The sequence below is a fragment of the Bufo gargarizans genome, chromosome 6, assembly GCF_014858855.1.
Source record: "Bufo gargarizans isolate SCDJY-AF-19 chromosome 6, ASM1485885v1, whole genome shotgun sequence".
Classification (NCBI taxonomy): domain Eukaryota; kingdom Metazoa; phylum Chordata; class Amphibia; order Anura; family Bufonidae; genus Bufo; species Bufo gargarizans.
Genome location: NC_058085.1, coordinates 107,963,436 through 107,976,222, shown reverse-complemented (window position 1 = coordinate 107,976,222; position 12,787 = coordinate 107,963,436). Strand labels below are relative to the sequence as shown.

Here is a 12,787-nt window from a genome sequence, read left to right as displayed (position 1 = left end):
CAGCGATGAGGCCACGCCCAACGGCCCCTCCTATTGGCTAGTTTTCCTGGGTTTCCATTCAATTAGCCTTGAAGCCACGCCCCATGCTCTCACCCACAGAGCGCTGTATTATTCCGTACAGTGACGTCAGAGCGGCCGTCAAATCAAACATGGCGGGTTCCTTGGTGTAGTTCCTGTCGCTTTATTATTCCGTACAGTGACGTAGAGCCGCCGTTAGAGCTCCTGAGCGCGGGCGGTGAGGCGGGAGAAGACAGAGGAGAGCACCATGCCCCGGGAGATCATCACGCTGCAGCTCGGCCAGTGCGGTAATCAAAGTCAGTATCACGGGGATAGCTGTTGTGTATTCTCCTAGGTAGAGAGCTAGGATGTTCCAGCACTGTATGTCTATGGGGCACTGGGCAGAGACGGGTGTGATCTGTATGATTATACCATTATTACGGTGCAGCTGCCATCCACACGTCCAATAACAATAGCAGAGGGTGATTTTCCGCTCCTCAAACCCTCAACTATTGTTGTGATTATGGAAATCCATAGGAAATTGCAAATATATATTAGAAATATTTTAAAGGACCCAGTAACAGTCCTTAAGTTTCCAACATACTTATCATCCTGAAGTTGCGTGGATCGGCCGCACCTTTTCGGATTATTCTACATCTGCCGATGTCCTGTCGTCCACCAGGTTTCCTGCCCGGTCTATGGACAAGGCCAGAACTGTCAGTCTCCCTGGCGCACCTGCGGATGAGGTGGGTTCAGGAGTTGGCACATGCGCCAGGGAGTTGAGTAGTTCTGGCCCCATCCTAGGCTGTGGAGGTGACGTCCCTGTCGAGAAACCCGGTAAAGGATATGAAGTTGTCGGAAGTGGGATCTGCCGAAGAGCAGTGTCACATGACCCGCGCCGATCCACACAACTTTAAGACGATAAGTGTATTACAAGCTTTTTAAGCAGATACGGTAGGATAACTTAAAGGGTTGTCTAGTTTCTTCTAGGGTTCACCTGAAAAAAAGAACAGATGAGGACTTACCTGACAGATCATGCGCCATCGCTGCACCCAGTCAGTGGTCCCGGCAGTGAATGGCTGCAGCGGCTAGGTGTTGTCAGTGTGACGTCACTGCTGCAGGTGAACATAGCGCGGCAAGGGAACTGTCAGCTTAGTACTTGCCAGTCTTTGGGGGTTTTTTTCCAGCCAGATCCTGGGGTTTGTCCTGAAACTTGGATTACCCCTTTAAGACGACTAACTGGATCCTGGAAAGGCCCGTTATAACTGGTCCATTGTGTTGCAATGAAATGTACATTACAACGAGCTCATTTAGCCACGTGCACTTGTCTTGATAGTACAAAAAGATCATTGGCTGCCCCCAGAATAGAGTGTCCGGCCACGATTCTCATCACAACAGAGCTGGACAAGAGTCCGTCATCATGGGGGCTAAACTTTAATGGCTGTGTCTGCCCTGCAGTCCTGTACACATCCAGCGCAGTGAGTGGCGCACACTTACTGTCACCAACACAGTCTCCAGCTGACAGATAGTGACAACCGCAGGTATGGACGGTCTCAATTTGGGGCTTTGGAGTAAGGGTCCAGCAACACTGGTCGCAGCCAGGATTCCAGAGTAGCGCTGATCCCATAGAAATGAATGGGATTGCCGTGCAAGTCGCAGAAAATCCAACACTCTGGATTTCTTGCGACTCATGCTGTGATCCTATTCATTTCTATAGAATCAGCGCTACTCTGCGAACCTGGGCGCGACCAGTGTACCCGGACCCTATAGTCCTGGTCATGACGAACCCTGCTCATCTAGTGACTCTCCTCATGACTGATCGAACTAGACTGGCTGTGGATATTATAGCGTCTCTCCTACAGTCATAAAGACATAGGGGGTCATTTATCAAACTGGTGTAAAGTAGAACTGGCTTAGTCGCCATAGCAACCAATCAGATTCCACTTTTCATTTTCTAAAGGAGCTGTGAAAAATGAAAGGTGGCATCTGATTAGGGGAATAACTTCTTCATGTACTGTATATACAGCTTAAAGGATAGAACATGTAGTATGTCAGTATACACCGCCTCCTACATATAACCTATGTTCTCTGCAGGTGATGCCCAGGAGACCGTCTATCATTCAGTGCAGATTGTCTAGTTCAGACTGTTGACTATATACCTTTTAGAGGAGGCATGACAGGACATTTGGAGGTAGGCCAGTGAGGCCTCAACATCCACCCAACCCGTCTTCTGTGAATTCCTCTGAGCTTCTATCAGAGTGCTACAGTATAACACGTTATATACAAATGACGTGGTCCCACCGTCCCACCATACTGTAGGTCAGATCAAGACTGTGGATTAGGATCTCCCTGTTGTGGGCAGAGGCTTCATTTCCCAGGAGAAGGCTGGATAATGTAGGGGGCGTCATCCATGTCAATCAGGGCAAGATTGGCGGTGTTAGAGATGAAAACGCCAGACGGAGTGTACGCCCAGTGGACACTTGAGGTCTCATTTATGTATGACGTGGGTCATTTTAGGAAGGTGTGTTGTGCCACTGAGGGCAAACAAGGATACGTTTAGAAAGGTCTTTACGGGGCCTTGAACGTGGCGGGACCGTACAGGTTAACTTGAGGGTTAAACTGGTGCCCTCATTTAAAGTTGCTATAGAAGTAGAGCACCGCACACCGTGGTCGGTGCCAGCGTGGACTCGTCGGTCGTAGTAAATTAATAGAAAATGGCGGCACACGTCTTTTGTCTGCAGTTCATGGCATTTTATTCATGCTACATCACACAAAATTCATGATCCAGTAATATCTCTGAAGCACAATTGATTATAAGTGTTAGATTAGGTGACTGGATGTTTCGGACTATCAAGGCCTTCCTCGGCGGTCTATTATCTTAGTGCGGCTTTAGTGGTGCTTCGGCGCTGGATCACAGGACCTGATAGGCCGAAACGTCCGGTCACCTAATCTAACACTTCTAATCAATTGTGCTTCAGAGATATTACTGGATCATGAATTTTGTGTGATGTAGCATGAATAAAATGCCATGAACTGCAGACAAAAGACGTGTGCCGCCATTTTCTATTAATTAACTCAAATAAAGTTGTCTGACTGTGAGAGGATCCCTTTAAAACATTGACCGTTTTCACCATTTCCACCCTTACATGTGAATTTAAAAACATAGGAGAGGAGATACATCAGTAGTGAAAGGCAAATGGAGTAGTTTCTCTGAGCAACCAATCAGAATCCATCTTTATGTTTCTGGAGACCATTTGGAAGATGAGAACTGAAATCTGATTGGCTGCAATGGTTTACTCCATATTTTTTTTGTGTGCTCTTCAATAAAAAACCAGTCCTGTTTCTTGTCCCCTAACAGTCGGGTTTGAGTTCTGGAAGCAGCTGTGTGCAGAGCATGGCATCAGCCCAGAAGGGATTGTGGAAGAATTTGCGACTGAAGGCACAGATCGGAAAGATGTATTCTTCTATCAGGTAAGGATGGAGCTACGTTGCAATACCGTGCACAACCTGTGGAGAGGTGTGGTGCTGTTTTTGGAAGAAAGCCAAGTTTTTTCTCATCCTGGACAACCCCTTTAAAGTTGGCCCATCCACTTTGTTGAACACTTATATTACTGTATGAAATTGTGAGGATGATTATGTCTGGACATTGGCTCATCCTGGTATTTCTGATATGGATGTCACATAAATATTTGATATCCCTATACAGATTGCAGATACATGGGCTGGGGAGCATAAATAATAGATGATGAGCACTGGCCCTCGTCTTTGTGTGAACTTCCTTTCTGACACTGGTTCCACAGTTGGTTGGGCTGAAATAAAATTGAAAGCAGGAGTGCATTTTATATCTAAGGAGTAGTTACCCATCCGTATTGGACAAGGGCGTCTAGCCTGACTGTTCAGCTTGCTGGGCACATTTGTGGTGACATGGGGACCTAAGCATGATATGTGATGTCATCATCTCTTCCGCACATAAAAATGTATGTGATAAAGGCAATCTCTGCGTACGAGGGAGATGGTCATAAGTGACTTTGACTTGCGTTGGATGTTCTAGGCCGACGATGAGCACTATATACCTCGAGCTGTGCTGCTGGATCTGGAGCCGAGAGTTATCCACTCCATTTTAAACTCCCCATATGCCAACCTTTACAACCCCGAGAACATCTACCTATCTGAACATGGCGGAGGAGCTGGGAACAACTGGGCTAGTGGCTTTTCACAGGTAAGTGTGTATCGTGCTGAGTGGATTGCTACCTGTAGCACAGACTAAGTTCTTCTCGTAGTAGTAGGCTTCATCCAGCGTCCCGTCTTCTGCTCTTTCCTTTGTTTCTACAGACAGCGTTTTATTGATGAGGAGTATAGTCTGTAGGTGAATGCACAAAGGCTTTCAGTAGTCTGGCAGAATAGGGCAGTTCAGTTTCCACCGTACATACTGCACAACAGAATTGATTCAGTACATGGACGATAATGGTGTCGCAGACCTGTTCTCTTTGGTAGCACTGTTTTATGCCGTTACCATGTCGTGATCATGAGTGGTATTCTGTAATGTTAGTGTCGTTCATTTTATGAGTAAGACTTACATGATTTTTACCGCTTTTCTAGGGTGAGAAAATCCATGAAGATATATTTGACATTATTGATCGAGAAGCTGATGGCAGTGATAGTTTGGAGGTAAGTAGACGTGAAATCAAATGGCAACAGTGCTCCAGATGGCAACCAAAATGGTCGCCAATGCGACTTACAATTGCAAAATGGCGACAAGACTTGAAGCGGCCATCATAGCGCTGATGTTCCAACCAGAGTATCCACAATTAGGCAAAATACTGTTGCACAATCACCCAAACTGTGCGTCTTGGCTCCTGAGGAAGTGCCGAGTGTATGTAGGCACGGAAACGCGTTGAGCTATGCATAACAATCGCCTTATACTATGCGAGGCATACTGTTAGACGAGAATAGTCGCTTGTGAGGGCAGTAGTGAGTGACGGGCTGGTCACTTAGTTATAGGCAGTGTGCAGACTAACTGTGTTCTATGCTAGCTGTCTGGGGGCATATTATCGACCTTGATGAGGTAGCCCTCAGTGACCTCGTTTATTAATGGAGGCGTGTGGTATGGATTAGTGAGCGTAAGCAGAGTAACGTACCGTACTTCATATATATGCTTATCGCTCCATCCATTGATATGTGTGTATGGTAGGCTATATGTATTCAGCTATACAACGGACATGCCTCTTTAAGCCTGGTTATTTATTAGTGGGGTTATCCCCTATATTTTTAAACATTCTTCACCGAAGAGGATTTATTTAGATTTTTTTTAACGTTCTTATCAGGCTAGTTAATTTTTGTGAATAAGGGACGTATACCTACAAACTGATTTAGTGTTAGTCTCTTGTCGCCATTTGCGCCTAGACGCTCCGCTGCTCTGCCGCTTTAAGAAATCTCAGTGTATCAGATTAAATGATCGCCACTACAATCGTTTGTCCCCATACAGATTGATTTGTTTGTTGGCAGCATGTCCTTGTATGAACAGGATGATGTGCTGCCGACTTATAGGCATTTTAGGTGCCACATGAAAGATGCAATCACCTGACAATCGAGTGTTTGCTTATTCGCCTGGTGATGGACAGAACCTTTAAACTGGGCATTTGCATCGAATGAGTGTTTCTACAAACATTTACCTCCATTCATTATCCTGACCCTAAGGGTCTTTATACACGGGCAGGTTCGGGGCCATACAATGGGCCAATCAACAATAGGACTTAAAGGGACACGGACAGGCCCAATTAGCATATTGAGTTATATATATCACAGTACAGGTCATATAAAGTGTATTAGAATCATGTAAGTATCCCCCCTGCCCACCTTATAAATACGGAAATATAAAGTTTTATAACCTGCTTGTCCGGTCTCCAATCTGCCCAAGGGGCGGCGTTTCATCTGAAAATGCGCCCAGCCAGCCGCTCCCAACTGCCGTTCTGAAGCCCCGCCCAGCTCATTAATATTCACTTCGCTGGGCGGCGGCTACAACTCTCCAGGTCACGATCCTGCGCATGGGCAATCGAATCCTCCTGGCATCGTTCGTGTGTAATCTTCTGCGCCTGCGCCCCGCCGTGGTTAGATCGCGCCTGCGTACACACCCTGCCTGCGTCCCCGAGCCTCTGCCTCATGCGCCAGACACTGTTCATAGCAGCAGCGCTTCAGAGCGTCTAAGTGTCTAAAATTATATTTAAAAAATTAATTTACAATTGCAGGGAAAAAAATGTATAACAGAGACTAATGGGGGGAACATTATTTACCTTTTTATTATGAAAAATTGGTCCACCAGAAATTGACACTAGACGTACTCGAACCTCCAACTCTTCCTCCACCTCTCTTTGTCTGCACTGTGTGTACACAGACAATGAGGGCGGAGTGAAGATTTGGAGCCGCCGCCCAGCGAAGTGAATATTGATGAGCTGGGCGGGGCTTCAGCACGGCAGTTGGGAGCGGCTGGCTGGGCGCATTTTCAGATGAAACGCCGCCCCTTGGGCAGATTGGAGACCGGACAAGCAGGTTATAAAACTTTATTTCCGTATTTATAAGGTGGACAGGGGGGATACTTACATGATTCTAATACACTTTATATGACCTGTACTGTGATATATATAACTCAATATGCTAATTGGGCCTGTCAGTGTCCCTTTAAGTGAATTGGTGGCCGATGCAAACTGTGTGTTAGTAAGATCGTTCATTTCCCCTCCCCCTGTAAAGTTTGCATACTGTTGGCAGCACGTCCCTGTTTACATGGAGAGATGTGCTGCCAACAAATGGTTTTATTTTACCATAAAAGATCTGAACATGAGGTCTCTGTGGGGTGCAGGGCTGTAATTGGGTTTTCATCTTTTGTTAAGAGATGTAATGCCTGACTGATTTATTGTGGTGCTCTATTGTTCCCTTTTATAACAGGGATTCGTCCTGTGCCATTCCATCGCTGGCGGTACTGGTTCTGGTTTAGGTTCTTACCTATTGGAGAGATTAAATGACAGGTAGGTGTTCGGCTGTGGAGCGTCTTTGGATCTAGTTAGGACATTTTCTGCACAGATATGACTATTTGCAGTTGTCAGAGCCCTGTTGTAATAGCTTGTCATGATGTTATAGGCTTCAGACTTGTGCAGATCCACAGCACATAACAGTTCAGTGCATGTAGTAGGGGGTTTGGGAAATCCAATCCACATGTAGCAGATGAAACCCTACACAGAACAGGGGGCAAGCTGCTGATTTTCAGATCCACAGCATGTAATACCTGGAGATGTGCAGCAAAGTCCACAACTGATTTCTTCCACTACGTCTGCGGTTGCCCTCAAGTTTTTCATGTATAAATCGGGTGGACTCTCTGCAGCCACCTAAGCTATAACTAGTTCTGAATGATACAATGTGCTTCATAAAATGACCCATCCTCTGTTCTTTATTCCAGGTATCCCAAGAAGTTGGTTCAGACTTACTCTGTCTTCCCGAACCAGGATGAAATGAGTGACGTTGTCGTCCAGCCCTACAATTCCCTCCTGACGCTGAAGAGGCTGACGCAAAATGCTGACTGTGTGGTAGGCTGCCATCTTTGTAGGATGGTTTGAGTTGGCTCTTGGTGCATAATTAAAGGAACATTCGGTGCAAAACTGACATACCGTAGTATGACTAGTTCAGGGCATGATTTTCAGAGAACACCAAAGAGAGATTCAGTATTACTTGTATTTCATTAATATAAATTCCTGCTCATTCTGGGCTGTGAAGTCCAGGAGGCGGTCCTATCAGTGATTGACAGCTCTGTATACAGTCATAGAGGGAAGGCTGTCAGTCACTGATAGGACCGTCTCTTCGACTTCAAAGCCCAGAGGGAGCAGGAGTTTAAATGAAAAAAATGACAAGTTTTACAGAAATTTTCCCCACAAAACTAAATATGTCAGTCTGCTCAGCTCCTCCTGCTCTTTAACTTGCTGCTTGCAGCTCAGACACCATGTTCAACGTGGTTCCCTTTAAATTCTTGTTGGTCGTAATAACTGCCATTCTGGACTGTGTTTGTGTTAACTTTGCATCTCTTTGGGCTTTACTTAAGGTGCATTTAGATGGGATGGGGAGCAGTAGATTGTCGGGAAGGAAGCGTTCCTTCCCAACAGTCGGCTGCTAATTCAGTGGAGTTGAAAAGCTTTCTTTACATGCAGCGATCTTCTCCACAGTATGAGAACGAGTGGCCGCTCGTCCTCATACAGCCGCATTGTTTCTGGGCAGCAGATTGCTGTTTAGACCGCACGATCTGCTGGCCAGAAATGATTGGTGTGCCTACACGAACGACAGTTTCACACGATGAATGAAAGTTTTCGTTCATCGGGTGATCGGCTGCACCTTTAGACAGGCAGAATGTCGGGAATGAGTGTTCGCAGGAACATTCATCCGCTATTATTGCCCCATCTAAATCCATCTCTAAAGCACTTTTACACTGCACTGATGAGCAATAAGTTATCAGTAAGGGCCTGTTCCTTCCTGACAATTGCTTGCTCATGAGTGAAGGCGAGGAGCTGTATTTACATGGAGTGACCACCTCCACTGTATGGAGATGAGTGATCGCCATTGCTCATATTTGTACATGTTCATTGTTTCTGGGCGGCAGATCGTGCTGTGTAAACGGGGATCTGCTGCCCAGAAATGATTGAGGTGCCTGATGAACGAGCACCAGGTGACCTGCAGCACGTTTATACAGGCAGATTATCGGATCAAGTGTTCGTAGGAGCCTTCGTTCCCAATAATCTGAAGAGTTGGGCAGTCTATATGAGCCTTTACATTTATATTTTCTTTGCAGGTGGTTTTAGATAACACCGCATTGAACAGAATTGCTACAGACAGACTGCACATACAGAACCCATCCTTCTCTCAGATAAACCAGTTGGTGAGTACTTCTTGTGCAAGGTTTTCCTTGAATGCTGTCTGTCCACTTCACTATTGCTTTCTTCAGGCTATGAGCAGGGGTAGGGGTGGTTGTACCACCATGTCTGTCCTCTGTGATGTTTTTGAGGCTAGTTAATGACTACAACTAAAGGCCCATTTACACATGGCTGTTATTGGTACACAACCAGAGCCACATTCACTGTGCAAAGAAAAAAGCTGAACCACCAAAAAATAAACAGCAAAACAAGTGAATCGCAAATGTAGTATTTATGATGATAGTAAGTGTAGGATAGATGGGATATGCCCTAAATGTCTGATGGGTAATTGTTCCACTTCTGGATCCCCACCTATTCCTTTAGACCAGTGGAACCCAAAGAGCCAAGTATCAGATATCAGATGATCAGTTTTGCGTAGGCACAGCCCTCTCCACTATAGTCCATGGGGAGCTATCGAAACAGTGGAGCCAAGCCAAAGGATTGCATTGTTCAAGTTCCATCTCAATCTGATAACTGTTCGGAAGAGGAGCAGTTATTAGTAAGAAAAACATCGGGGAAGATGCACTTCAAAATGCATGCTGCTTAAAGGCGTTGTCCGAGGTATTGACTTTTTTTTTAAAGGCAGGTAACCATTTAGAGTAATAAAAAAGTTATTCTTACTCCCTTACCACCTCCTTTCCAGCCCTACCGATCACTGACCTGGTCATCTATATTAGGTGGGACCCCACTCCATATATATGTATGCTTGGCCAGGCATGCATAATGTCTTGAAGGGGTCATCTCTCCTCAGAAAATGTCATTTATTATGTAGAGAAAGTTTATACAAGCTACTTACCAATTTATTATCTGGATTCATTTTGCCATCACATTATACACTGCTTGTTTCCATGGTTACGACTACCCTGCAATCCAGTATCGGTGGCCGTACTTGCACACTATAGGAAAAAACACAAGCCTACGTCAACTCCCACAGTCCTGGCCACCAGAGAGGTAGATGCTTTTTCCTACAGTGTACAAGCAGGACCACCACTGCTGAATTGCAGGGTGGTCCTGCTTGTACACTGCAGTGTATAATGCGATGGAAAAATGGATCCAGCCAGAAAAGGAGGCAAAATGGATACTCACAATTGTAACGGATCTCCTGGCACCCCGACTGGGTACCTCCGCCGATACATGCTCCTAGTGCTTTCGGAGGACTCCAAGCACTCCACTTGACACTGTAAGCGCTGCAGACCCCACGAACTGTTAAAGCTTGGTTGAGGTCTCGCCGTCTCCTACCCACCGTGGACCTACAACAAGGCTCCAGGCTCCAGTGGGTGAACCTCTCCTAAAACCAGAGAGCAGGAACAGCTCTTAAAAGAGCTAGTAGTTATGCCAGGGGAGTATAGCAAATCTTCAGCGTATAGCAATCCCCCAGTGTCGATCAGTTACCCAAACACCAGCCTCAACATGGTAAAGGGTAAAAACAGGAACTCTTTATTTGAACACACAAGCATTGATTTATACACTTTTTCCAACAAGGTTACCACCCACAGGGTTTTGTAAAAACAGCCAATAACCACGTACAATACACTCAGACACTCCCACACAAAATCCTCCCCTCTGCCTGTGATACAATTACCTCACACTGGGTTGATGTAATCATCACAGGCAGGACAATACACAATGTCTTCTGTCCTGGAGACAACTGAGACGTAATTCAATTATCTCTCAGGACAAAGGGACATCGCCAATACACACAGAGAGACAATGGAACAGACCTCACTACTCAACGTATACAATGTCCCACCCTTTACAATACATATAGACATTTAACATCCCAAAATGGCACGTATTAGACCAGGGGTTCAAGTTAGTAAAAGTCCTTTGTGAACAAAGGAAGCCTGGCTGATGAAAGGGCCCATAATCCTGGGGCAAGAGGCTGGTAGCCAGGCCTCTCCACCACCCAGTGGCGAGGTTGGTTCTGTCACAACAATACATTAGTAAGCGCCTTGTATCAACTTTCTCTACGTGATAAATGCCATTTGCTGAAGTGAGACCATCCCTTTAATGAGGAGAGGGTAGCAAGCCGCTACTAGGAGACCCTAGCGGTGGCTTACGCCCCATGAGAACAAGAGGATCAGCATCTTTTATATATAGCATGCCTGACCCTTCTTGGTCCCGAGATTTGCAGTCAGTCAGGACACCCCAATACACATTAGATGGCAGATTCAGCCAGCATTCATCTATTATGTGTAGTCACTTTTATATAGAAATAGTCCATATAGGGCTTTTACTGCTGACTGATAGATGGGCACTGAGTTGGCTCTGCTACATCCATGCTACATCCATGCTACATCCTTGCCCTTCACAGCTCAGTAAATGAAATATTAAATCTTTAGTAAGGCATTAATATTGGTGATGACTAGGATTGTCCTGATGGGAGGATTAGGATTCAGTAGAAAGCAATCACAATGGCAGATAACTGCTTCAGCCTGCAGCGTGTTTAGGATTATAGGCCTTTAGGATGGTGCGGCACTCGACCTGATAAGTATATTTAGTTTCTGTTGAGATTTGACATGTCCTATGTATGTGTTCTACAGGTATCCACCATAATGTCCGCCAGCACTACAACCCTCCGTTATCCGGGCTATATGAACAATGATTTGATTGGGTTAATTGCATCTCTCATCCCCACACCACGTCTACATTTCCTGATGACTGGATACACCCCACTGACTACAGACCAATCGGTAAGTCAAAGCGGAAAACTACTACACTTATCAGATGCTGTGGATGTACATTAGGTGGTATCTAAAATCAGTCTAATTCTATTATAACTGAAAGTAGCCATTTTAGGAAGTGTCTACCATTTCCTGCTGCTTACATTCAGGTTCACATTCATATTTTCCTAGTTTAAACACACAAACGGATCTGACACTATCCCCTACAAGCCAGTGATTAGCAGCGTACATCACCATGTATGCAGAAAACGCTGACATGTAGTCAGTCTTGGGACTTGCTGCAGTTTAATCAGCAGAACTCTTGCCAGTAATTCCAGTTATGGTCCTCTTTTGACAAGTCTATATGAACTGTTACAATTTGTAGGAAGTGAAGTATGTGTGCTGTGACTCCTGCCTGTCGCTAGAATGAAAGGGCTGCAGCATTTGTGACTGTGCCTTGCCTCCTGATGGCCTCTCTCACTTTTGGACAGGAAAGTCAGTCAGTTGGTAGATTATAATGCATGCTGATAACCTGTTCTGGGACCCCCACGATCTTGAGAACGGGGTCCCATGTTCCCTGTTCCTTCTCACTGCTGTACTTGTCTCAGTCCCATAAGATTTTGAATAGAGCAGGAGTGCTCATGCTTGAGAGCCTCTCTTCTCCTTGTTGTAGGGGAGTAGTGAGAAGGAACGGGGGACATAGAACCTCTGAGAAAAACCTCTCAAACCTCGGAGCTCTAACACTAATCAACGCAAAGGATCAGTAGCTCCCCACAATTTTCCATTATTTACATCTTAGGCCTGGTGGTGATCCGGCCATGCAACTGTTTTCATGGCCGACACCCAGGATTTGCATCGGATCGGTGCCACGGTCCCTCCTGTGACCGATGTCAGGAGATCAAAGAGATTGGCTACACGTGAAGGAATCTAACAGCCTCTTCTGGCTGTGCGGTTGATAGCTTCATTTGGGTTTTGGAAGAGCTGGTGTGTTGTCCTCTCTGGAGTCCGTGCTCATCCATCTCTTCAGAAGACTCTGGTTCCTTCAACTGAGAAGGATCGGGCCGCCTCATGCTCAGCCTTGATCTATAGGGCTCCTTATGGTCTTCAGGGTCTCGGGTGACGGTGTATGGGCATTCCTACCTTCGGGGTGTGCCCATACGGATAGGAGGCAGGGGCAAGGAG

The 12,787-nt window shown here is 45.8% G+C and overlaps 1 protein-coding gene across 1 annotated transcript in view; it reads left to right on the top strand.

The window, feature by feature from the left end:
- The first annotated feature begins 137 nt into the window (after positions 1-137).
- The window catches only part of TUBG1 (tubulin gamma 1), a 30,616-nt gene continuing 17,966 nt past the window's right edge, over positions 138-12,787 (top strand). Inside the window, exons 1-8 of the mRNA XM_044298046.1 lie at positions 138-314; positions 3,356-3,468; positions 4,049-4,216; positions 4,597-4,665; positions 6,937-7,016; positions 7,445-7,571; positions 8,822-8,908; positions 11,486-11,635. Of these exons, the coding sequence (XP_044153981.1) occupies positions 266-314; positions 3,356-3,468; positions 4,049-4,216; positions 4,597-4,665; positions 6,937-7,016; positions 7,445-7,571; positions 8,822-8,908; positions 11,486-11,635 (843 nt within the window). The 5' untranslated portion in view covers positions 138-265. The remainder of the gene's footprint in view (positions 315-3,355; positions 3,469-4,048; positions 4,217-4,596; positions 4,666-6,936; positions 7,017-7,444; positions 7,572-8,821; positions 8,909-11,485; positions 11,636-12,787) is intronic.